Source organism: Littorina saxatilis, linkage group LG13, assembly GCF_037325665.1.
Source record: "Littorina saxatilis isolate snail1 linkage group LG13, US_GU_Lsax_2.0, whole genome shotgun sequence".
NCBI classification, from domain to species: domain Eukaryota; kingdom Metazoa; phylum Mollusca; class Gastropoda; order Littorinimorpha; family Littorinidae; genus Littorina; species Littorina saxatilis.
Window position 1 is genome coordinate 34857085 of NC_090257.1, and position 27082 is coordinate 34884166.

Here is a 27082-nt window from a genome sequence, read left to right on the forward strand (position 1 = left end):
CCTCCGCAGCCTTAGAAGCAGAAATACAGTTAATGTTTAAACTTCATAGAATGACAGCATATTCAAAGCAATAAAGGTTTCATCAGAAATAACGTCTTTTTTCAAACTTGATTTAACTTCAACTAATCAGAAATCATAATTATCCTAGGAACTATATTTTTCAATGAATAATGACGTAGACTCACGCGAGATTTCAGATGACAATATGGCGACCTCCATTGCACGTGTGTATCAGTCCGAATATTTTGATGGCTTTCCCTGTGCCTATAAACAGTATTAAGAATTGCTGTATGACTTGCACGATAACATCCATTGGTTATCTTCGCCGAACATTTTTGAGCTAATAACAACAAGAGCGTATATGACACATCACTTATTGTCAGTGTAAACACTAACACTAAAAGATCACTCGTCCTCCTTCCCCCCCTCCCCCCCCCATTTCTTTTTGGGAGGGGGTCATTTTTTGCTGCATATAACATCACTTGGGGGAAATACCCTTTTTTTAAACTTCTCCGTGTCTGCTCACCACCTGCATATATAAGCATTTGATTTAAGTTTAAACTTATAAGATGCAGTCCCTAAGTGGCAGTCCCTAAATAGTAAATGGCTAAAGTCACACTCACAGCATGGAGAGTAAAGATTTGTCGTTTTGTCTCAGATTATAAACAGCTAGGAGCTTCCCACAACTATCTCACAGATGCCTACACATACCTTAAGTGTTGCCAGCCAAACAAAACTTGATGCGGTTTGTCAGTTCGCATCTATTACCAAGTAATTAACATTTCCCGTGAACACGTTCTGTGGCTAAATTTAGGCTGTGTGCGGTATGCCAATATGGATCCACATACAATTTTACAATATACTCACGTCATCACACACAATGTCTTGACGTAAAGTACTGAAAACAGAAAGAATTTTCTTTCTCGCCGAGACTAAAAGTAAATTAATAGACTTCCACGTAGGCTTTTGACGTAATTGGTTCACGTGCGGGACTTGATGTGCACATGAGCCTGGCCAAGGGCGACTAAGACTTGCCCGGTGGAAGTCCAAAATTAATTCATAAAGAATTTGCAATTTTTGACTCCGTGAATGAAAGTCAATGAAACTTGGTATTTTTTCAAACAGATATGAGCTGCCTGCAAGGCATGACTGAAATCCCTAGGGGCTCCATGCACCAGGTCCAGTAACTTTAAACTAATGGGGATTTTAATGTAATGTATATATATAACCTACTTTATTTATATTCAATGAATTATTGGTAGCAAAACATGTACCAGAGGATCCGCTGATCCCACAAAATGAACGCCTCCCATGCAAATTACTGGGTGACGTACCCTGAGGTGAAATGGACAGGCCTGTTTATGGTTCAGCTTGGCTCATTTTCACAAATAAATGTTGCAGGTTATTTCTCATGTTGTATTTGCACTCATCGGGGAGGCCAGTAGTGGTACTAAGTACTGAACTCTCCACACGTTTTCTATGCCCATAGTTGTTGCCTGCGAAAAAACTTTCATTGACTCAATGACTGAACTGATGCTGTCGTGTTCCATGTTGTCCGCTACGTAGGACAGAGTCAATCGAATCAGTCGACTTTCAAATGCTGGTCTAGCTTGAAAATGTTAGCCGCAGGGAATTTTAGGTTCAAGCATCATTTGGTAATGTGCAGACGATAAGCTATATCATAGTATGTCACTAAAATGAAGGTTGAGACGATTCTTCTCAAATCGAAAGAAGTGGCACAGGCGCATTAATACAAATAGAGTGTATTACTATAAGCGCAATCCTGGAATGCGCTAACAGATTTCGCGCAATCATGGAATGCGCTAAAAGTAAAAGATTAAGTGCACTAGCTCTATCCAATGATATGCTTTCGTTTGATCATGTGTGACACTAGTACTTACTGACAATTATTATCATTATTATTATTCAAATTCTTTATTACTTGTATTCTTTTTTGATGTTATTTTGTTGATGATAATGTTATTCACTGATATAATGTTAATTTTTTTCAGTTCGGGGCTCGGAGGGCATATGGCTTGTCAATGGGGCTCCAGGACATGATCCCACACCCATACACAGATGGTAATTACCTGTGTGCATTCCTATTTTTAGTCTTGTAGTTTGTCTTGAAATGATTTTGGACTCACTTGAACACTTCCCATCCTTTAATTTGTGTGTTTGTTTGCTTACTTTGGCCTTTATAGCTCAGAAGATGTGTGATTGATTTGGTCAATTTTTGTGTGGAAGTTGAACGCTCATGGTAGTTTGCAGTTGCTTCCTGCAAAGAATGACAGCTAGATGTCCTTTTCAGGCTTTTGTAATTACTGAAGGCTATAATTTACATAGGTACCTTGATTGTGCACACAGACCGGTAGGCATGATGTGTGCACACAGAACTGTTTGCATGAGGGTATTTCTTCCTCCTCTCTTTCATTAGTTCAAAGCCGCTTGTATATTGTACATGTTTTAGCACTTTTACTAGGATCTAATTTGTGTTTCAGCGATGAGAGCAAGACATGCAAGACAATGGCCTACAGTTTTGATGGATCCTTGTTTGCATGGGCCACAGCAGACAGGTTGGTAAATCATTCAGAAATGTTCTCTCTCCGTGTCCTTGGCAAAGAAAAGTTGCACTCAGGGCTCTAAAGCATTGTACACATATAATTTATTTGTATACTTTGGCTGACTTTGTAAACCAGTGTTTCCTTTACGCGCAGTACTCAGAAAAAATGCTCACTCATTAATTTATTTGCATTTTCTGACTATAAACTCTGTTTATAAAATCAGGAGATATGAAAACTAGAGGGCTAACTCAAGTGGCTAGAACTAGATGTTGTAGACTGTTCTAACATTTGCTGAAAAGATAACTGTTTCAGCAGTGAAAGATGTTCGTTTTGACTCATCCACTTTCTCAACACACTGTTTTGTGTGTGTGTTAACTGTTATAAACAGCGAGCGATGATGTACATGTCGTAAGTCAATCAGAAGACATGTCACTATTTAAGGGGGGACAGGGTAGGCAAGCACTTTTTTTTTTTATTTTGGAAACAGCTTGCTGCTTGTTTGATTTTTGCAAGCAGAATAACCTAATTAAGGGAAACCATTTTAAATTTTGAGTGAAAAGCAATTTTTGGGGGTTTTATTCACCAAAATGTGAGAAAAACGTTATAAAATGTGCTTTTTTTAAAATGTTGCAGTTTGTGAACCAGTGCATGTTTTGATCCAATTTTTCTTCTTTGCAGCAATATGTGTGTGTTTAATAATTCTGTGTATCGAAAAGCATTTCTAAGCAATATATTATTTTAATTTAGCATTTTCAGTTACCGGTTCAGTTTTGATAAGAAAAATACATGAAATCCTAACTGTCAGACTCATAAAAACCCAACCAATGCACTGAACTCTTATTCCATACACAGAACTGATGCTGTACAACTCATAAACAACATATACAAAAACTGAACAAATCCATCAAGCCTTTCAAAAGTTGCAACATTTTAATTGTAGCGTTTTGTCTGAAAATTACATTCAGAGAAAACAGCATTTTAAAGATTTGAACCAGTACATAAAAAACCAGTAGCACAGTGCACCCTGAATTCATATGATTTTATCAGAATGACCACTTTACTATGTAGGGAAAAGGATTTGACAATCAAATTATCAGGATTTTTTTTATATACATCATATGAAAACAGCCATCTTTGTTTGTACCGATATGAAAACATGAATCAGAACCAAACTGTCAGACTCATAAAAACCCAACCAATGCACTTAACTCTTATTCCATACACAAAACTGACGCTTTACAAATCATAAACAACATAAACAAAAATGAAACAAATCCATCAAGCCATTCAAAAGTTGCAACATTTTAATTACAGATGTTTGTCTGAAAATTACATTCAGAGAAAACAGCATTTGAAAGATTCCAACCAGTACCTCAAACTAGTAGCACAGTGCAGCCTGAATTGATATGTTTTTATAAGAATAACCACGTTACTATGATGGGGAAATGATTTGACGATCAAATTATCCAGACTTTTTTTAAAAAATCATTTGAAAACTCATCTATGTTAGTGCAGATATGAATCAAAACGAAACTGTCGGACTCATAAAAACACAAGGAATCCACTGTATTCTTATTCCATGCACAGAAATGGTGCTTCACAAATCATAAACAACATATACAAAATTGGAACAAATCCATCTTGCCATTCAAAAGTTACAACATTTTAATTACCACATTTTGTCTCAAATTACATGTAGAGAAAACACCATGTAAAAGAGTCTCACTAGTACCCCTGTAAACTAGTACCACAGTAGAGCTTGAATTAATGGGGTGGTTTTTTTAACCAGAATAACACTTTAACTATGAAGGGGAAATGATTTGATAATCAAATTATCAGATTTTTTTGATTTAAAAAAAAATTATATGAAAACATTAAAAAAGTCAATTATCTGTGTTTGTGCTGATATGAAAATATTGATCAGAACCAAACTGTCAGACTCATAAAAACCCAACGGATGCACTGATTTCTTATTCCATTGCATAGAAATGATGCTTCACAAATCATCAACAACATTACATAATTATATATACACAAATGGAACAAAGCTATCAAGCCATTCAAAAGTTGCAACATTTTAATTACAGTATTTCTGTGCTCAATCCTAACACTGCAGCAAATTTCTGTAAAGCTGAATGTCCCTTTCCATGTACCAACTTGGTCATACGCGGATTATTTAAAATGCAACTTTACCACCCGAAGCGTTGCAAACACCGGGAGAAGAGTAAACAACTGCAGACTTGAATGGACACTCATATATATGCACTCCAGATGCAGGGCCTGTGCAAATCCTTGGGCTGATGCATCACCTTCTTTCATAATCAGACTGCTATCAGACAAGCATTCAGTACAGGATATAAACCTTTCAGCAATAGATTGAGCTGATCAATGTTGACAAAAGCCCAACACATGTCAGCGGAGTGACGTTGCACAGTACCAGTATCCATATCTGCTTGTGATGGGTCAGAAGATGGCAAAGTATCTGTATCTTCTTATGGTTGGTCAGAAGATGGCAAAGCTGATGTTTCTGCTGTGGAAGAGGGTAGTTCCGGTTTAGCAAACTTTTCCATCAGGTCAATCTTTCTCCTCGCTGCCACCACAGGAGGACTGGCTCTCCCCTTGCTCCAACCTAATAAATACACAAACACTGATTTAATATTTGATACAACTGTCCATGGTTTTTGTTTGTAATAAGCTGCAAATTTTAAGACTCAATATAAACGTCAACAAGTGCTTGTACTTTATTTTGCAAATGACCATGTTACATGGGGTGTACCTCAACTTTTTGGCTAGGCTGGTAAATCAGAAATCCCAATCAGCCCCCAACCACTGAACCAGGCGGGTTTTCTTACAACCACCTCAGCGGCTCGTACCCACATATGTCGGTTGACGAACACACACACACACACACACAAAAGACATTCATTAATTGGCCCCTATCACAAAATGTACATGTCAAGTTTACTATGGGATTTGAGTAACCACACAATCACATACACACAGGAACTAATACTGAAACTAGCTGAATTATTTTCTTTCTTTCTTTCTTTCTTTTCATATTTTTCTTTTAAAATTAATTTATTTCATCACACTTGCTATGTATTTGCTTGTTTCTTGTCTGTTGTCTGTTGTCTGTTTTGTGTGTGTGTGTGTGTGTGTGTTCTGTGTGTGTGTATACATTTTCAGATTTCCTAAACCTAGCACTGTTTGCAGGTGATCTTTATGCTTTTGATTCATGAGTTGCATCCCCAGTCCTTTAGTTTAACTCTTTTTTTTTCTTTGGTGAAGTAAATTGGATCTATTTTTTTATTCCTTAGTTAATGGAAAAGATTTGACAACAATATTGCTGTCAATGATAGGTTGGTCAGCCATGCTGGTGTAAACTAATCCTTAAGAATTAGAGAACGCTCTCTAGTTGGGTACTTATTTTCCTACGGTCAATGACCAGAAACAGAAACTGTGTCAGTCGTACATCGCTCAGATGCTGCTTCTCAGTTTGACCCCAGACAAAGAATACTGATGACATGTTACACCATAGTAAGCTCTCAAGGACTGGCCAGCGAAGAACAATAAAATAGGGGTTGTGAAGACGATATCACAGAGATGATCGAGGGAGGGAGGGGGGGGGGGGGGGGGGTGTGCGGCGGCGGCATGGTCAGTAAATTGGATCAAGAAACCCGCAAAATACTTCAGACACAAACTGTTTATCATTTACCTGCAAACCCTAACACATTCTTACAACAACAACAACATAACGATGTGCAATAAATCACGTTGTCAAACAAACAAGATCGAAAAGAGAAAGAAGCAAAACCCACCTCGTCGAGTCAAGAATCTTAGAATGTCGTCTGCTCAAATACGATCATGTTGGTTCATTTCGGAGTGTTGTTACTTCCTTCTACTGTTCGCTGCTGCTGGTTCATCTTTCTCTGATATTTCTTGCCACTATGCCGAACATTTCCAATGTTAGGGTTGTTCTCCGCAGCTCAAAACTTTGAAAAATGCTGCTGAATCGGTGAAAACGTCATGGATTTGTTGACACCGGGGGACTGATAAGTTGTCTACTGCGCTTGCGCCAAATGCCTTTGACCTACATATATTTGCATATATTAATTCCGGGGTTTCGGTTGGAACGGATTCTCTCTCTTTGTGCCTATGTCAACGGAAATTCCCCAACGGTGATGACGTCATCTTGAAGAACGGAAATTTCCACACAGTTTGAACAGCGAAGGGTCATGTCATGTGCGCACATTTACCAGCACGGAGTATCCAAAGTTGACCATTTTTTCGATTTTTTTGATAAAACACAGACAAAAACAACAAAACATCGGTTTGAAAATGGTTTTATTTACATGAATACATGTCTAAAATGACAAAAGCAGATTATTGAATGCATTCCAGGATGTTCAAAGGTGTGAAAAATGCAACAACCCCAAAAAGGTGTATGAGACCAAAAATAACTCATTTTGCCTACCCGGTCTGCCCTTAAAAAGAGTGCCCTCATGATTCTCATTATGTACTGTATTGATCATTTTAAACAATTGTTATTGAAAGAGAGAAGGACGGGTGCAGTGGCGTGGTGGTAAGACGTCGGCTTCCTAATCGGGAGGTCGTGAGTTCGAATCCCGGTCGCTGCCGCCTGGTGGGTTAAGAGTGGAGATTTTTCCGATCTCCCAGGTCAACTTATGTGCAGACCTGCTAGTGACTTAACCTCCTTTGTGTGTACACGCAAGCACAAGACCAAGTGCGCACGGAAAAGATCCTGTAATCCATGTCAGAGTTCGGTGGGTTATAGAAACACGAAAATACCCAGCATGCCTCTCCCGAAATCGGTGTATGCTGCCTGAATGGCGGGGTAAAAACAGTCATACACGTAAAAATCCACTCGTGCTAAAAACATGAGTGAACGTGGGAGTCTAAGCCCATGAACGAAGAAGAAGAAGAAGAAAGAGAGAATGATAGAGCTGAGAGACTGTGTGTAATGTTTACAAAGTACATGTATCACAAAAGCCAGCCAGCCAGCCACCCAACAACTGCCTGCTCTTTGTCTCCCTCAGTGTTTACATCATGGATGCAGAGACGCACACCGTACGGCAACAGCTCCAACAGACGAGGGTTGCTGACATGAGGTTCTCACCCAAGGGCACCGTGCTTGCCACGTGGGGGGCTTACTACAGTAAGGCAGACTTATGCTGCATCATACATATATATCGTAGTGGGCAAGAGGGGTCAGTATTTTCATCATTTTCAAAGCTTCAGAGGTTATTCTTAAGATCCTGCATGATTTTTCACCATTGTGTCAAAATGTGTTTGGGGGGGGGGGGGGGGGGGGGGGTGTCATGCTGTAAGATTTTGTACATGTTCATGCTCTCATGCTAGCTTAGGCCTAAAAAAAAAATAGGTGTGGTTACGGTAACCCGACCTACCCTATTTTTAGGGGCCGACCCTATAACTTTTTATTACATTTGTCAAAAAAACCCAAGAAAACGAGTGCAGAAAACGCAATGAAAGCGAAAGCGCTCGAGTCGCACACTTATTTCCCTGTCAAGTAGGTTTAATTTTTACACATTAGGAGAAAAAAAAAGAAAAAAAAGGGATTGCCTACCTTCCTACCCTATTTTTTGGGGCTATGTTACCTTAACCACACCTATTTTTTTGTTTGGCCTTAGCACATTAATACGGAGGTAAATCTACAACTGTCTGAACACTAGACCTAGTGGTCTTCAATTTGGGTCTGAGGTAGGTTTTCAGAGGTGGTGGAGGGGTTTAGGTGTCCAGTGTGTTTCAAACACATGTTTTTGTTTTCTTTCGTTGTTTTTTCTCAAGTCAAAGTCTGTGTGTGCCAGTGTTTATGTTTACACGTTTATGTTTGCAGCGGATCGCGATGGGAAGGGGGGAGAACCGAACCTGATTCTCTGGGACGTGGCGTCGGGGGCTGTGAGAAGATCCTTTATCCAGAAAAAGCAAATCAATTGGTGAGAGGCTGTATTCTCAATCGTTTACTTCTCCGTAGACAATGTACACAGACAGTTCATTTTTACATTTAGTCAAGTTTTGACTAAATGTTTTAACATAGAGGGGGGAATCGAGATGAGGGTCGTGGTGTGTGTGTGTGTGTAGAGCGATTCAGAGTAAACTACTGGACCGATCTTCCTGAAATTTTTCATGAGAGTTCCTGGGTATAAGGCACCTCACAGGACTTGATGCAATGACCTTACCTTATCTTACCTGTCTGCCTGAAGCCTGTGATGGGTGTTTGTCTTATGAATTTGCAAACAGTGGCAGTGGTATGAAAAGGCTGGGAGCAGAATGCTTGACATTGACAGAAAAAGAAGATGAATAACAAATAAAAACACTGCAGTGCTAAAAATAAAAAGTCATTGCTTTATAGAATCCGCTGTATGTGTTGTTTGCTTGTTCCTTTGTTTTTTCAAAATTTCAATTCAATTTTTCTGTATGTTTGTACAGGGAGCCTCAATGGAGTTGTGATGAAGTTGTCTGTGGTCGTACCGTCAACAATGAGCTGCAGTTTTTTGAAAACAACAATTTTGGTATAGTACCTTTGTTTCTGCTAACCTTTCCATCACCAATTTGTTTAAACTACAAAGGTACCTGCAATGTGAGGCCCCTCTGATGAGAGGATACCTCTGAAGACTGGACACCTCTTGTCCCTTTGTCTATCACTTTGACCAAAGTAGACCTGTCATGAAAGGTCACCTGTAACTTCGGGACACTTTTTGCTGGTCCAAAGGGTGTCCTTTCATCGCAGGTACCACTGTACGTACAGTCAAGGATGCTTACATATATCACTACTGGTTAATATCACTACTGGTTAATATCACTACTGGTTAATATCACTACTGGTTAATATCACTACTGGTTAATATCACTACTGGTTAATATCACTACTGGTTAATATCATGCTTTTCTTACACTAAATTGTATATCAATCATTGCAGTCTGCACCCCCCGCGGGTTAGGGGGAAGAATTTACCCGATGCTCCCCAGCATGTCGTAAGAGGCGACTAACAGATTCTGTTTATTCTTTTACCCTTGTTAAGTGTTTCTTGTATAGAATATAGTCAATGTTTGTAAAGATTTTAGTCAAGCAGTATGTAAGAAATGTTAAGTCCTTTGTACTGGAAACTTGCATTCTCCCAGTAAGGTTTGACTGTAATGCTATTGTACTACGTTGCAAGCCCCTGGAGCAAATTTTTGATTAGTGCTTTTGTGAACAAGAAACAATTGACAAGTGGCTCTATCCCATCTCCCCCCCTTTCCCCGTCGCGATATAACCTTCGTGGTTGAAAACGACGTTAAACACCAAATAAAGAAAGAAAGAACATGGTGGTGTGTGTTGAAGAATCCACTCAGCATAGACACTTTCTGCATTAAGCACATTGATTTGATTGGTTAGGATCAGCAGGTCTTCAAAGATCACAACCAGAAGTTGACAGCTTTACTTAATGTTATTCAAACAAAAGACGTCATTCTATGCAGTAAATACTCTGTTTTAACATCCTCCATCCATCTCAAGACCTGTTTTGTGTTTAACTTGAAAGATGTTCTCTTCATTAAGTCTTTAAGTTTACCTGTTTTACGATTCCATCCTTTATTTTAAAGGCCTGGATTTGATTTTTGGAGGTCAAAACAGAGGTTCGACTGTAATGCCATTTTTTTCAGAAACCATTGACAGAAGTTTGACTGTAATGCTGTTTGTTTCAAAAACCATTGACAGAAGTTTGACTGTAATGCTGTTTGTTTCAGAAACCATTGACAGAAGTTTGACTGTAATGCTGTTTGTTTCAGAAACCATTGACAGAAGTTTGACTGTAATGCTGTTTGTTTCAGAAACCATTGACAGAAGTTTGACTGTAATGCTGTTTGTTTCAAAAACCATTGACAGAAGTTTGACTGTAATGCTGTTTGTTTCAGAAACCATTGACAGAAGTTTGACTGTAATGCTGTTTGTTTCAGAAACCATTGACAGAAGTTTGACTGTAATGCTGTTTGTTTCAGAAACCATTGACAGAAGTTTGACTGTAATGCTGTTTGTTTCAGAAACCATTGAGCAGAAGCTCCATCTTCAGAAGGTGGTTTCGTTCAGCATGGCTCAGGGACCGGCGCCGTACATGATCAGTGCCTACGTAGCTGGGTCCAAGGTACAGTCATTTTGTGTGTCAGCATGGATAGAGAAATGTAGAGTTTTCAGACAGCCTTGTACAACTTTCCTTTTACAGATGCACACTTTCACAATCATGCACACTCACACTCACATGCAGGCACACAGGCATGTCCACACACACACACACAGTCACAGTCACACACACACACACAGTCACAGTCACAGACACACACACAGTCACAGTCACAGACACACACACACACACAGTCACAGTCACAGTCACACACACACACAGTCACAGACACACACACACACTCACAGTCACAGACACACACACAGTCACAGTCACAGTCACAGACACACACACACAGTCACAGACACACACACACTCACACACACAGTCACAGACACACACGCACACTCAATCACAGTCACAGACACACACACAGTCACAGACACACACGCACAGTCACAGACAGTCACAGACACACACACACACACAGTCACAGACACACAGATACACACACTCACACACAGTCACAGACACACACACAGTCACAGACAGTCACATGCACACACACACACACAGTCACAGACACACACACACTCACACACACAGTCACAGACACACACGCACACTCAAACACAGTAACATACACAGTCACAGACACACATACACAGTCACAGACACACATACACAGTCACAGGCACACAGACACACATACACAGTCACAGACACACAGACACACATACACAGTCACACACACAGTCACAGACACACACGCACACACACACACAGTCACAGACACACACACACACACTCACACACACAGGCATATACACACACAGGCATGTACACACACACACACACATTTTGCAACAGTTAACAGAATTTCTGTGCATTTACTTTGAAGTGTGTTGATTTCAGGGACAGCCATCCTACGTGCGTGTTTACCAGTACCCTAACTTTGGAGGGCCTGCTGCTGCTGTTGCCAACAAAAGTTTCTACAAGGCAGACCGCGTGAACATGTACTGGAACAAAACAGGTATGTGATATTTCTCTCAGTGTTGAGTGTTAGTAGCAGATCAATTTAGGATGGTATGTGATCGTTCTCTCTGTGACAGTAGCATCAAATGTTTTAGCAGATAAGTTTGGGAGAGTGTGTGACGATTGTAGAGCATCGGATTTTGTAGCAAATAAATTTGGGAGAATGTATGACCATTCTCTCAGTAGTGTTGAGTTTTTTTAGCAGATCAGTTTGGGATGGTATGTGAACATTTTCACTGTAGCAATAGCATCAAATGTTTTAAACAGATAAGTTTGGGAGAGAGTATAACCATTCTCTCTGTAGCAATAGCATCAAATGTTTTAAACAGATAAGTTTGGGAGAGAGTATAACCATTCTCTCTGTAGTGTTGTGTGTTTATAGTAGATAAGTCTTTGATCCAAGGTACTCAGGCCCCCAGAAAGTGCAGGTGATGTGTCTACATTTGTTGGCTTATTTTCAGGGATGGGACGAATCCGCGGATTTCCGCGGACACAACTTACGAATTCCGCTGGAGTAATCTATTTTTCCGCGTCCCATTTCATCACAGTATCTATAACTTGTTGACTGAATGATATGGAGAGAAGTGAAGGGGGGGGGGGGGGTGAGGGGGTAAGGAGAATGTCTTTTTTACCTGATCCAAACGAGTTGAATTTTAGTCTCAGAATGCACCAGATTGCACAGATTTTAATGTACCATTTAGAAAAAAACGGGGGAGCATGCCCCTGAACCCCGCTAGAAAAAAGGGATTTCCTCTTTTTTTTCATCGCAAGAGAGTCCCACCCCTGTATTTTGAAATCTTGTTAGCTTATACTGTTCAAATTCCTCGTAAAAGAAAGGGCTATTTTGAGTCGGCACGGTGGCTGTAATGTCATTGCTGTATTTCAGGTACAAGTCTGGTGATTCTGACGTCGACAGAAAGTTCTGACAGTTCCTACTACGGCGACCAATGTCTGCACTACGTTAGCACCACTGGCGACAGCTGCCTTGTTCCTCTAGGTGTGTACCCTGCCTCACAGCGAGGCTTCTGGTTTGGCTTGGGCGTGGACATGGAGAAAGAAATTGTCCTAAAGCCTGTGCTTTAGCACTGAGTTTTCAGTAAAAAGACTTCGCGAAGTCGACTTGGGACTCTATTAAAGACCGCCTTTAGGATTGTGTATGTAATTGTGTATTTTACTCTGGATCTTTAACATTGTTTTTTTTGTCTCGAGAACCCAGGGGGTCACAGCCGGCACGGTTGGCCTAGTGGTAAGGCGTCCGCCCCATGATCGGGAGGTCGTGGGTTCGAACCCCGGCTGGGTCATACCTAAGACTTTAAAATTGGCAATCTAGTGGCTGCTCCGCCTGGCGTCTGGCATTATGGGGTTAGTGCTAGGACTGGTTGGTCCGGTGTCAGAATAATGTGACTGGGTGAGACATGAAGCCTGTGCTGCGACTTCTGTCTTGTGTGTGGCGCACGTTATATGTCAAAGCAGCACCGCCCTGATATGGCCCTTCGTGGTCGGCTGGGCGTTAAGCAAACAAACAAACAAACAAACAAACAAACCAGGGGGTCACGCGAGACCGATTCATCATCGACTTTATTCTCTGTTTAGTTCTCAGGCTACTTTAAAGCCTATTAACACAAGGCGTTATACAGTTAAAGGTAGAAGGTTGGATCTTTAACGTACGCATCAGTCATTGTGCATGCGTTTTGCACATGACGGTGGTACAATTCAGTCCACTTAGATTCTTCAACGAACGTTGACTTTGTGATGTCTGTATAACTGTTTTTGTCACCCTTTAATGATGCGCATAATGTTGTTCTTTTTAATGATTTTTAAGTTAGATTCATGAGTGTGTGGTTTATTTTACTCACAAATTATGTTAAAACGTGTGTTTCAGACAAGAAAGGCCCCATCTACAGCATTGAATGGAGTCCGAAGAACAACGAGTTTTGTGTTCTCTATGGATGTATCCTTTTTGTCTACTCAGCTTCTGCCATGATTACCGGGTTTCTCTCTATTTAGTACAGTAAAACCTTTGTTGAAAGATTCTCCATTTTAAGACTCCCTCTATATTAAGACCTAATTTTCTTGGACATTCTCTTCATTGTTTCAGTGAATTTACCTCCGTTTTATGACTTCCTCTTTGTTCAGACTAATTTGTTTAGATTTTGGGGGGTCCTACAACAGAGGTACTACTGTACTGAGTTTTGTCAAGGATGCAGAGCCATCATCAGCCACAAGTGTGTGTGTATATCTACCTATCTCTCAGTTAACAAGGTAGTGTCTTTCTAGGTTTATTACGTAGGATGTGAAGTTCAATATCAAAATTAGGCCCGGGTCATTGAGTTTAGTCTAGATGTAGCTTAGTGGTGTGGACAGTGCGATGCGGCCTTAAGCTGACCCCATGTCAACCCTGGCTTTCACCACAGGAAATGGCAGTTCAAAGGGACTGCTCATGGAACACAGGGCTGGATGGGGGTGGGAAGTGCACTTTGAACAGCATCTCTGAGAAGACACATAAATGTGAGATAGAAGCAAGGATATATGTATGTGTGCGAGTGCGTGTGTGTGAGTGCGTGTGTGTGACAGTATGTGTGTGATTTTGTAAAAGATAATTCAGTAACAGGCAGGGTTCAGATTGGAGTAAAATAGTTGCACCTTGCAGCCCCTAAAATATAATGGCTTGCTTTGTACCCAGACCATGTTTCCTTGACACAGTGGACTAGACATGCCGTCCAAATCCACGCTGTTCAACTTGAAGTGTGAGCCCGTGTTTGACTTCGGCACCGGGCCTCGCAACCACTGCTTCTACAATCCTCAGGGAAACAATATCCTTTGCTCTGAATTATTGCTGAAATTGTTTTAGATCATAGCTGATCATCACAAACAATACTCCTTTAGTCTAACTCGGGAGTTACCAAATTTCAGTTTGCTTTGTTGAAGTTGAAGAGTAGTAACTGTTGATGACACCTTCTTCTTCTGGGTGGGGGTTCGATCCCTTGTTTTGGAGAGGGATTTGGGCGGGGATGTAGCTCAGTCTGTAGCGCGTTGGATTTGTATCCAGTTGGCCGCTGTCAGCGTGAGTTCGTCCCCACGTTCGGCGAGAGATTTATTTCTCAGAGTCAACTTTGTGTGCAGACTCTCCTCGGTGTCCGAACACCCCCGTGTGTACACGCAAGCACAAGACCAAGTGCGCACGAAAAAGATCCTGTAATCCATGTCAGAGTTCGGTGGGTTATAGAAACACGAAAATACCCAGCATGCTTCCTCCGAAAACGGCATATGGCTGCCTAAATGGCGGGGTAAAAAACGGTCATACACGTAAAATTCCACTCGTGCAAAAAACACGAGTGTACGTGGGAGTTTCAGCCCACGAACGCAGAAGAAGAAGAAGAAGGAGAGGGATTTATTTCCCAGAGTTAACTTTGTGCAAACTCTTCTCAGTGGCCGATTACCTGCGTGGGCATGCATGCGCACGATAAAGAACCCAAGTTCACAGCGAAACTCTCAGGGCTTGAAAACATGAATACATGCATGCAGGAAAAAGAAGAAAGAATGGGTAGCGCCGTACAGTATGGCAGCTCGCTTTCCCCAGTGAGAAAGCAGTCTGAATGTTCATGAGGGTAACCTCACAGGAATATATGAAGTCTTAGCTTATCTTATCCTTATCCTACGTCGTCTTCTTCTTCTTCCTTTTTGCTTCTTGAGACATCCACTCCTGTGGCGCGTACAAAAGTCACCGTCATGACTCCTTTTATGTACGCTCCTTGACGGCTTAACTCTTGTGTTTGGCGGGATTCGGCAATCTGGCAGGCCATGTTGAATTCTGGGACCTGAAGCAGAAGAAGGAAATCTCCAAGTTCAAGGCCTCGGACACGACCACCTTCTACTGGTCACCAGATGGAGAGCATTTTCTGACTGCAACTGTCTCCCCACGACTCCGTGTGGGAAACTGGTCAGTGTTTTTTTCTGCTTGGTAACAGTTTTGACAAAGTTTGGGCGAGGTGGGGGCACTGAATGGCTTAATCTTTAACCCTTTCGTGCCTGTAGGACGGCAGCTGACATTCTGGCTAAATGGCAGTAAAGCGGAACAAGCCACTCAACAGTGGCAGCTAAACCCGTGTGTTGAAACAGCTAAAACACTCTGTTGGGATGCCGTTACAATGTTAACAAAAAAGTGAAAAGAAGAAACGATGTTCAATGGCAAAATGACAGTGGATTGAGCATTTATTCCGGTTAACCCCTTCACTGCCACAGTATAACAGCATTTTGGTATTGCTGTGTGCCAGGGCAAAATTTCGCTTTCTTCGGTAGGTTCACTAATCTGTTCACTGCTCGATCATTTATTGAGATATCTCTTAGATCTTTGGCATGTGTTTTGCTTATACCCTTGGCTATTATGTGATGACATGATCATTGGACTTTGTTTGTGATTGTTATAGTAAAAATTGATATAATGACCATTTTTGTCAAAAATTACAGTTTCCGGACTTACACACACACATTGCAGCACGTAAAACCACACAAAACACTGCTAAAACTGGTGTCAAACATCAGGTACTCACATTACAGCCCATAAAAGTATTCTTCTGTGTGGTAATCCATAAATCACTTCTTGTAGAGCTTCCAGAACACTGTATTGCTTCAAAACAGGTCTACGAGTTGAGGTCCGACTTTCGGCCGCCATTGTGAATTCTATCTATGGTTCTACACGTCTAACAAAGTTTTCAACACGTGGTACTAACTTATCCGAACGGTCAATGGTAAAGAACTGTGTTTAGAACCCCATACAAGAACTTGGACAGTGGTTACCTCCCATTTAGTTTTCAGAAATGTCCTGAAATGTTGCTGACGCAAATCCCCCGTACTAGGTACGGTTATGGGCGTACAGCAAACCAAAAATGACCACGTACCTAGTACGGGGTGGGCAGTGAAGGGGTTAAGGAAGGTACGATTGAAGCTTCTATACACTCCGTGTCAACCACCAGGGCTAGATTCGTAGCAGACAACAAACACACTATATAGTACCTGTCTTGTGATGAAGATTGTAACGTTATAAATAATCTGGACATTTTGAAAACATTTCAGAGCAAAAGTATGCTTTGATGGGTCATGCCATATATACGTTACACTTCCGATTCATCCATGGTATCACGTGGTAATTCGTCTCGACAGGGTGAATAAATATGATGACGTCACTCTGGCAGAGCCTCGAGTGACGTCTTCATATTCATTGACCCTGTTTCTACGAAATACCACGCGATACCATGGATGGACGGAGGTGTAACTTACACATACATCAAGGGCACACTGTAATTTGTCAATTCGGGAAAATATAGGTAACTAGATGAATACCCGCTTCGCCGGGTACGGCTGCGCCGGGAAGAAGTTGAGATAATCGCGGCTAAAAACACTGGAGAAGATAAGGAAGAGTTACTGGTAGTGGATCCAGACAAAAAAAACAAAATCGGTTCAGCACAAAAAACAAAATCGGTTCAGCGCTGCGCGCTGAGAGCACGTGTTGAAATATCTCATCGACCAGGTTGTGTCCCGGGTGTACCTGAATATGCCCACCAAATTTGAAGCAGATCCATCGAGAACTTTGGCCGTGCATCGCGCACAGACACACAGACAGACACACAGACACTAGTCGTATATATATATATAGATGCTTGGTATGCAAATATTTTCTAGCAGCGAACAGGTTAAAACTATAAAAGTCTTCCCATAATGATAAAAATTGTCTGTGATACATGACTTTTTTTTGCGCAACATATATTTCTTGTTCTGTGTCAACTCAGAATGTAGCTGAGGTTTTAAGTATAAATGACTCTTAGGAATGCTATGAGTTCTTTCCATAAGCTTATCATCCCGAAGAAGGCAGTAACGTGCCGAAATATTGATTATAGACATAAACGTACCTAACCTGGTTACTGGTGTGTTTTCTTTTTATTTGAATGCTATGATGTGTTTGTAGCTACAAGCTGTGGCACTACACAGGCAGCCTGCTGGCACACGAACCCACCCCTGACGGCCACGAACTATGGGAGGTGAAGTGGCGGCCCGTGCCTGCAGGCACCTTCAAGGAAAAGCCTGTCCGCTACAAGCCTGCCGAGTCTGGCATTGCCTCCCCTGAAAACAGTAAGTCCCCCTCCCCCCATTTCCCTGTTCGCTACAAGCCTGCCGAGCCTGGCATTGCCTCCCCTGAAAACAGTAAGTCCCCCTCCCCCCATTTCCCTGTTCGCTACAAGCCTGCCGAGCCTGGCATTGCCTCCCCTGAAAACAGTAAGTCCCCCTCCCCCCATTTCCCTTTTTGCATGTACAACTACAATGTACGTGCATATTGCTGTAGATCCCTATAAGCTGTTGTGAGAATTTGGGGCGATTCAGAAGTGAACATTATTTGTAAGTCAGTGTGATGTGATGTGCAGACTGTGTACCCCTTTTTGAGATGGTTAACTTCGTCCACACAGTACCTATCTCCCCGATTTCCTCCTTTCACTTTATGTTTTACTGTCCTCCTTCACTTTTTCAGAATCCTTTCTATGACAAGTGCAAGTTAACTTTTGACAAAGAAACTTCAGTATAATATGTTTGTCTGGACAAACGTTGAATGTTGGCAATGTCTTACAGAAATTTATTTTGGCAAATATACATCACAGAGAAATTAACAAAGTAAAATAATTACATTTTCAACTGAAATTTTAACAACTTTTAGTCTGATCACAGGACTTAGACCTTTCCGGTTCTATGCCAGAAATCCAGTTTTTGAAAAAGGTTCTTTTGTTTGTCCACTTGACTGCTGGGGAAGGGAAATAACTCCAGTCGACTCCAGTACATTTCTTGTAATTCCTAATGTTTGTTGTTGTTTTGCAGAGAAAACGGAAGCGTACCGCCCACCTCAGGCCAGGGGCACGGACTACACCCCGGCAGCCAAGCTACATGAGTATGAACCTGCCTCTAACATCAGACAGCAGGCTCAGGCGACAGCAGGTGAGAATAGGGTGTCTTTTCTCATCATGTCAGTGATGGCCAAATCTCACAGTTTAACTCGCCAACCGGGCGAGTAACTTCAAGACAGTAACTAGCCCGCCAGAAATGGTGATGGCCCGGTACATACCACAGTTGCTGCATTTGCAGTGTTTATATGGCTTTGAAACTCAATACTACAACCAGAAGTGTTGCATTTGGACCAGAATGTTCACTGGTCAGCCGGGCGGGTTGCCAGGCAGTTTCTACTAGCCCGGCGGATTTTTTACTCACCCCTGGCGATCCGGCGGACAATTTGGCCATCCCTGCTCACACTACAGTGGAACCTGGTTATAACCACCTCCCAAGGGACCAAGTAAAAGGGGTCCTTATAAACAGGTAGTCGTCATGGAAAGGTGAATTATACAGGAAATAACCTCATTCAAATTTCTTCAGGGTGGTGGTAATGGTAAGGTGGTCGTCATGGAGAGGTGGTTGCCAGGGCAGGTTGGACTGTAGTATGCTCTTGGCTTTACTGGCCAGTGAGGCAGGTAGAAACTGAGAGCCATCAAAACACACACACACACACACACACACACACACACACACACACACACACACACACACACACACACACACACAGCCATCAAAACACACACACACACACACAGCCATCAAAACACACACACACACACACACACACACACACAGCCATCAAAACACACACACACACACACACACAGCCATCAAAACACACACACACACACACACACACACACAGAGCCATCAAAACACACACACACACACACACACACATACACACACACACGTACAAACTCTGCCATATATGCAAATACACACACTTCACTCACGTTCTTACTTTTCCTTTCTCCTGACAAATAGACATACATGCTGGATCACTTACCAAACAGAATACATGTATAACCTTAAACCTTTGACTTTTGTTCAACAATGAGTGACTTCCACCTCTTCTATGTCTTTTGTTCTGTCTAACATTTTGTATGAAATTGTGTCAACAGATAAACCTGCCAGCAAAAACAAGAAGAAGAGAGATGCCAAGAAAGCGAAGGCAACTGAAGATGTAAGTGCTTTGTGTGTGTGTGTGTGTGTGTGTGTAAAAAAAACCAAAAACAACATGACCTAATACACATGGAAGCAAAAGACATCCTGATTTATGTGTGTGTGTGTGTGTGTGTGTGTGTGTGTGTGTGTGTGTGTGTGTGTGTGTGTGTGTGTGTGTGTGTGTGCACACAAAATAGCAACAAAAACATGATCCAATACACAAGGAAGCAAAAGACTAAACCAGGTTTGTGTGTACATGCGTGCATGCACATGTGTGTGTGTGTGTGTGTTAAACAAAATATATTAGTGTTAGTGAATAGATGCATGAAACCTTGTTTGCCAGCGTATGTGTGTGTGTGTGTGTGTGTGTGTGCATAGGTTCATGCATGCAGAATAAAGTGAAGATATTATAATCAATAACATTGCGCTGTGAAGGGAACACAAGGGGATAGAGGTGAACCAGCCCCAGAGAATGATCAGTCAGCTGCTGCTGCCCCCTCCACAGGTGACCCAGAAAAGGACAAGAAGATCAGAAACCTCAGAAAGGTAAGCAATTATTGAGTCATAGTAATGAGCAGTTTAATGAGCAGTTTCTGTCTGTTGGGAGGGCCATGCATCCGTCCGTCTGTCTAAACAAGAAGAGCAAACGCTCGATCGAGTCACTTTCGCAGTTCTGAATATTATATGAGGCATCAGATGGACAGGAAGAAATTGCTATTCACAACACAATGAGTCACGTTCACATAAAATTTGAGCCCGGTCACTTTTATAGTTTCCGAGAAAAGCCCAACGTTAAGTTGTGTGTTGCCGAACAGAAAAGGCTAGTTATCTCCCTTGTTTTTCTGATAACGTTCGTAAAAGGCTACAGATGTAAATACTTTGATGTAAAGAATAATCCTACAAAGTTTCAATCACATCCGATGAACTTTGTCAAAGATATAAAATGTCTAATTTTTCCTTTGACGCTGACCTGTGACCTTGAAAAAGGTCAAAGGTCAACGAAACCATCGTTAAAGTGTAGAGGTCATTGGAGGTCACGACTAAACAAAATATGAGCCTGATCGCTTTGATAGTTTCCGAGAAAAGTCCAACGTTAAGGTGGTGTCTACGGACAGACTAACACTGACCGATTACATAGAGTCACTTTTTCTCAAGTGACTCAAAAAATGAACATTGAAGTTTTCACATTTCAAGGTGACTGCTATGTCTAAAACAATGCCTTACAAAAGTAAACCACACCTTACCACTGCACTGCCAAGGGGAGTCATTTGAGCGTTTGCTGTGATAGTTTTGTCATGCCATCCTGTGTGCAACAATTTTTCTAGATTATCTTATATAAGTGGTCGTTGTCTATGAAATGTAAGTTATTAATGCTTGTATTTTATTTCTTACGAGGAAACTTTTTAAATGTAAAATGTTGAAGTTTAATTCCAATGTAAAGCGCCATGAGACTGCCATTTGGCGGTGAACAGCGCTATAAAAGAATGTTTTATCATTATTATTCACTAGCCTTTATAAGATGTCAGCCAGACTATAATTTTATACAAAACTGGACTTGCGCTTATCAGTTTCGTGTTGACAAATTCTCTTTACAAAAAATCACAAAAGGGAAAGAATCCTTATTTGTATAGATCTGTTTGAACTCTTTAAGCAAATTTAATCTATGCACAAACCAATTGATGTTTTTGTCTGTTCACAGAAAATACAGCAGATTGATAAACTAAAGGAGCAGCAAAAAAGTGGAAAAACGCTTGAAAAGAATCAGGTATGGTTTGACATTTTTGTATGGTTCAACATTTTCACCATCATGCTAGATTTTTCAAGTGGAGGTCTTGAATTCATTCTTCGGCAGCTTGCATCATGCGTTTAGGTATTGTTGGTGTTCATATTGTGTCATTTGGTTCTTGTGGAGTCTTTGACATCAGGCGAACACGCCAACCAGAGAAAAAGAGGATGTGTGTGTGAGTGCATGCAAGCGTATACATCATTACATGTCTGTCACAAGTACATCATCTTACCAACCATTGCCTCCCTCGTAGGCATACATTACCTGTGCCCTTTGATCTTTTTCACAAGCCGAACAAACTTAAATAGGAAATTGTGAGAAACTGTTCAAGGGAAGTAACTCACTAGTACAATCATTGGCCGAAGACCTTTTTTTTTTACATGTTAACACAGCCCTTCTAAGATTCAAAACAATGCCAGTGGCTTGAGCATATCAGTCATTCAGTCAAAAGCTTTGAAATGAAAAAATGTTAGTGTATTGTGTTTAGTTCTGTATGTATCTTTAGGGGAGAATTTCTGTATGTTGAGTCTTTGTGTTTGTGTGTGTTCGTTACTGGTGATGTATAGTTTTACATCTTCATCCTCTTCTCTCACTCTCAGTCATGTTCAATACACTTTTGTTTCAGCTGGACAAACTGAAAACAGAAGCCGACTTGGTGAAGGAGCTAGAGGATCTAGAGTTAGGATGACCGCTGTACCATACCTGTGTTTGTTTGATTGGAGTTGCTCCCCCCTCTCCCTCATCCCTCCATGCCCCACAGTTTTCTTAATCATGGTGTTTGATTGCATGGCTGTTTGTCTGTTGAAGGAAACATTGTTTTGCCGTATCATGCTAAAGTCAAAAGCATTTTTGGTTCCGTTCTAAAAGTAGGTGAAAAGTTGGTCCAGCGTGTCACTTCTCTCAACCACTTAGGATATACAGTGGTACCTGTGATGAAAGGACACCCTTGTGACCAGTTAAAGGTGTCCCTATATTGCAGGTGGCCTGTCATGGTCAAGATAATAGACAAAAGGGACTCCAGATGTCCTTTCACAGGAGGTGTCCTTTCGTCTGAGGGGCCTCACATCGCAAGTACCGCTATAAATTTGAAGTTATGTTGTAGCTTCATTGGTTCTTTGTGATAAAAACAGCTGCGTCATAACCTGTATTTATGATTCATCACCCAAAATTAAGGTGATAAATGTGAGAACATTCTTCTTTTTTGTTTAAGCGATAACTCAGGAACATGAGATTGACTGCACAACTGAATGTAAAACTGATGTAAGACTGTGGCAAAGAGTTGTGAGCAATAGATGTGGATGGTTCTGAACATATGTCAGCTGTGAAGTAACCAATACTGAGAGAGAAAAAACGGTGAGATACACATTTAACCAAGATTCATTCTTTTTGTTTTAAATGTTACCACTGTTGAATATGAAGATAGCTAGAAAAGAAATTGTGAGATAAACTGTTGATTGCATCACTATTTTCTGTTTTAAATGTTGCCAAAGTTGGGTTGTTGTTTTTTTGTAGATAATATGCGGATTATTTGGATTTGTTGCTGTTTCCAGATTGCACTTGATTTCAGTAAACTATTTTTGGGCGAAAATGTGTGAGAAGTATTTTTTTTTTATGTTCGAAACTGTTTGTATCTGTCCTACTTGGTGGGGTCCAGATAGGAGTGGCTGTATTTGACAAATTGCATAGTGGAGTGGATTGGCTCATGAAGCCTCTGATGCTTCAAGTGGCAGTTTGCATGCGATATGAACTCAACCTCTGCAAAATAGCCTTGGTTCTGCTTTCATACAATCATTGCATGAATACAATTGGATCGATCTAATCATGACTGTGTATATTCAAGTCACACACACACACACACACACGCACACACACATACACACACACACACACACACACACACACCAAACACAGATGCAGACATGAACATTTATTTCAAATATCACCAGTATTTGTTATGTTTGTGTGATATGCATGTTCCTACAAGAATTCTAGCCAGCAACACTATCAAAACATAAAATTGTACAAGTTCTGGTTGGTACCAGCCAAATAAGCAGTAAGTTTTGCTGTATTCTGTCTGAATGTAATTTGAACATATGAAAACTTGGTATGCAAACAAAGAACAGCACTCGGGGTGAAAATATCACAATTACAGCATTCTATACAACATGAAATCTAGATTGTCGTAAATAAATCATTGCACATGCCTCACAGAAATAACTGCACAAACTAGTCCTTTGTAAATGCAAATGCTACTGTATGCAAACATGTGTGCAACAAAAAGTACTGTACACAAAACGAAATCTGCAAAATTACATGGTATACACTTGTAAACTAAATGTGCTAGAATATTGCCACCCAAAACTGCTTGCGTCAATGAATCTTTCTTTCTTTATTTGGTGTTTAACGTCGTTTTCAACCACGAAGGTTATATCGCGACGGGGAAAGGGGGGAGATGGGATAGAGCCACTTGTCAATTGTTTCTTGTTCACAAAAGCACTAATCAAAAAATTGCTCCAGGGGCTTGCAACGTAGTACAACGTCAATGAATTACAATGTCAAGTAATGTGATGAAGGTGCTGTCACTCCAGTAGGTGGAATTAAGTAAGAGTTGAAATAGTTTATGGATGCTCACTTTCAGTTCAGATACTGTATTTGTCCGGAGGGATTTTATTGCGGTTTATATTTGGGTTCAACTTATTTAAAGTAGCACAGAAGGTTTCCAAAACCTCAACTTCTTGTTTTATGCCTGATCTTAACATTGTAACAGCTCCTATGTGGTTCCTGAAACAATTCACACACAAGAAAAAACAAAATTATGCAAAATTTAGATGACACACAACACAAAATTCTACTATGCAGCTGTACGTAACTATTGTGGTATCCAAAGAATACAAAGGAAGGAATGCACTGCAAGATTATGCATGCTCATGGAAAAATGATATGAGGAATAATCCCTTCAGAGCTTGGCAAGCAAAAAGTCATGCAGAACACAGTACATGTAGACATAGGTGTCAACCTATACGGTTTGGCCGTATTGCTGTACGGGAAAAATGCATTTTTTACCCAATACGGTGTATAGGAAAATCTATACGGGCAAAAGAAGAATATACGGCGAAAAGAAAAAATTACAGCAAAGTTAAAATGAATGATAACAATGGAGATTGAGAGACAACGATCGACGCTTTCATGCAGACGACTCTCAAACGTTGTCATTGCGCATACTCAGACTCTTTTTCCACTTGACTTCCTATAAATCACTTCCGGTTTCCGGTACATTCTATCAAGCGTCGATCAACAAGCATGGCATCGCAAAGTTATCCTCCAGCTAAAAAGCTGAAAACTACATCGCAAAGTGGATCCGGACGACATCTTAAAGAGTGGGAGAGCCCAATTTTTAACAACGGTGCATACGCTGGATGGATTAAATCTTCATCAGAAGGCCCAGACTACTCGTTTTGTGTCCCATGCAGGAAACATGTGAAAGTGCGTGCCTCTGGATTTTACGACCTGAAGAGCCATTTTTCAACACGTGGGCACACAATTTTATAAGGTCTTGAGCTGTCTAATACGGTTTTGGAAGGCCTCATATAAGGGCAACACCAATGATAGGTTGACACCTATGTGTAGATGTAAACTTTTTAGGAACAAAATAAAGTGACATGGCATATCACCAATACAACAACACATGTTCAGGTCCACAAAGTAAAGTGACATGGCATATCACCAATACAATAACACATGTTCAGGTCCACAAAGTAAAGTGACATGGCATATCACCAATACAATAACACATGTTCAGGTCCACAAAATAAAGTGACATGGCATATCACCAATACAACAACACATGTTCAGGTCCACAAAGTAAAGGAGTGTACAATCTAACTGCTGAAAAACATAACCAAGAGCAAAACTCTTTTGTGTTCCTTGAACCAAAGAACCACATGGAATGCAAAATAAAATACACAAAATAAAGTTACTTGGTTACATTATTTTTTTTAAACTCAAATACAATGTATTGTCCTTTGCTGGCGATGCCCACAAGGTGGAGGCTTTACAGATGGTTTTTTTCAAACTTAAAAACTCATGGCAGTGCCCTTTGAAAAATAAGTGTATAAATCTGCAAAAAGCGATTTTTATCTATTCATGCACAGTAGAATGCATACTGTCAAACTGTGGCTTCTAAAAACACGTATAGCCAGCAGTATTTGAAACATGATTCGTTTAATGCAGCTGCTTAGATTATAAACACCTTGAATCAACTAAGTGATGCCTTGTGGTAATTACTTTAAAATATTTGCAGCAGTCAGAAAACCTAGAACTTTCACATAAAATATACGGTGCAGTCAAATTGTGTGACAAGAATCAAAACCTCTATCTGCGTTCACTAGTTTTGAACAGCATGAGCTCGTATAAACCAAGGATATATTTTCAATAAAGTCGTTTTCTGACAACTTATTCAGTGTGTTTGTGAAATGTGCCCAAAACTACACTCCTGTGCCGTACTGAACCAGCCTAGAATCATAATCACACACACACAAACACACACAAACGACACAGCAAAGCATATTCAGCAATAAATCACACACATACGCACATCACAGAACAGCTAGCCATATCACACACACAGAGCACAGCTCAGCAAATCACATACACATTCAATACACCAGTAAACACATACACTGAATCTACTTACGTTTGTACAGATGACAAATTGACTGCAGTCTTTGGTTGCAACGATCAAACTTAAGTTGGCCAACAAATCTTGAACCGAATAGCCAAAGCAAAACAAAATGTGTGAATAAAATGGAGGTCTGTAACAACAAAAGTTGCAACACATAAAAAGTGTGAATAAAATGGGTATGGTTTTGGAATGTTGCAACATCTTTTTGGTCAAGTGTATATGTACAGGGTGACCCAAAAAAAAGAGTACCCAAACAAAATTGAATAACTTTGTCAATTTTAACTTTTTTTTCTTTCTTTTTGAGGTGAGTCAAGCTAATCCACTGCATGGTTGGATGAAATAAAAGCTGTTCTCACAATGAACTATACTAATGATCAACGGACGTTTTGCATAGAGACCTATTTTCGCACAAAATCATACAGAGATGTGCAGCGAAGTACAGTTCCAGAGACACTTCGGTCAGCGCGATTTCTATCTTTGGGGGTTCCTGAAAGACAACATCTACAGGAACAACCCACAGACAATCACAGAACTCAAGAGAGCCATCACAATTCAACCATTCGCGGAATCTCGCAACAGGAGTGTGTGCGGGTGATTGATAACTTTGCGCGGCGAGTTTTAGTTTGCCTGCAGCGGCGTTTGGAGTATGTTCTGTAGAATGAGCATAACTTTCCTGAAAGACAAGCTAGAACGCTAAAATTTTCTGTGCAAATCATGCAGAGGCTACTTGTGTGTGTAAATAAATTTTATGAAGATTGCTTTATTTGTGTTCAATTTATGACGTTTTGTTTGGGTACTCGACTTCCATTTGGTAGCAATGTAGGACCGTCACATTTTCATA

General features: G+C 40.7%; 1 protein-coding gene and 1 long non-coding RNA gene across 2 annotated transcripts in view; one reads left to right on the forward strand and one right to left on the reverse strand.

The window, feature by feature from the left end:
- The window catches only part of LOC138945596 (uncharacterized), a 290703-nt gene that overhangs the window by 171244 nt on the left and 92377 nt on the right, over positions 1-27082 (reverse strand). The window lies entirely within an intron of this gene.
- Positions 155-23148, forward strand: LOC138945582 (eukaryotic translation initiation factor 2A-like). Its single transcript, XM_070317025.1, has 18 exons — positions 155-224; positions 2013-2082; positions 2502-2576; positions 7622-7740; positions 8440-8539; positions 9033-9115; positions 10626-10726; positions 11618-11735; positions 12624-12734; positions 13620-13688; positions 14449-14550; positions 15503-15677; positions 17700-17863; positions 18599-18715; positions 19732-19793; positions 20210-20320; positions 21474-21539; positions 22186-23148. The coding sequence occupies exons 1-18, from the start codon at positions 164-166 to the stop codon at positions 22246-22248; spliced, it is 1767 nt and encodes a 588-aa protein (XP_070173126.1). The 5' UTR covers positions 155-163; the 3' UTR covers positions 22249-23148.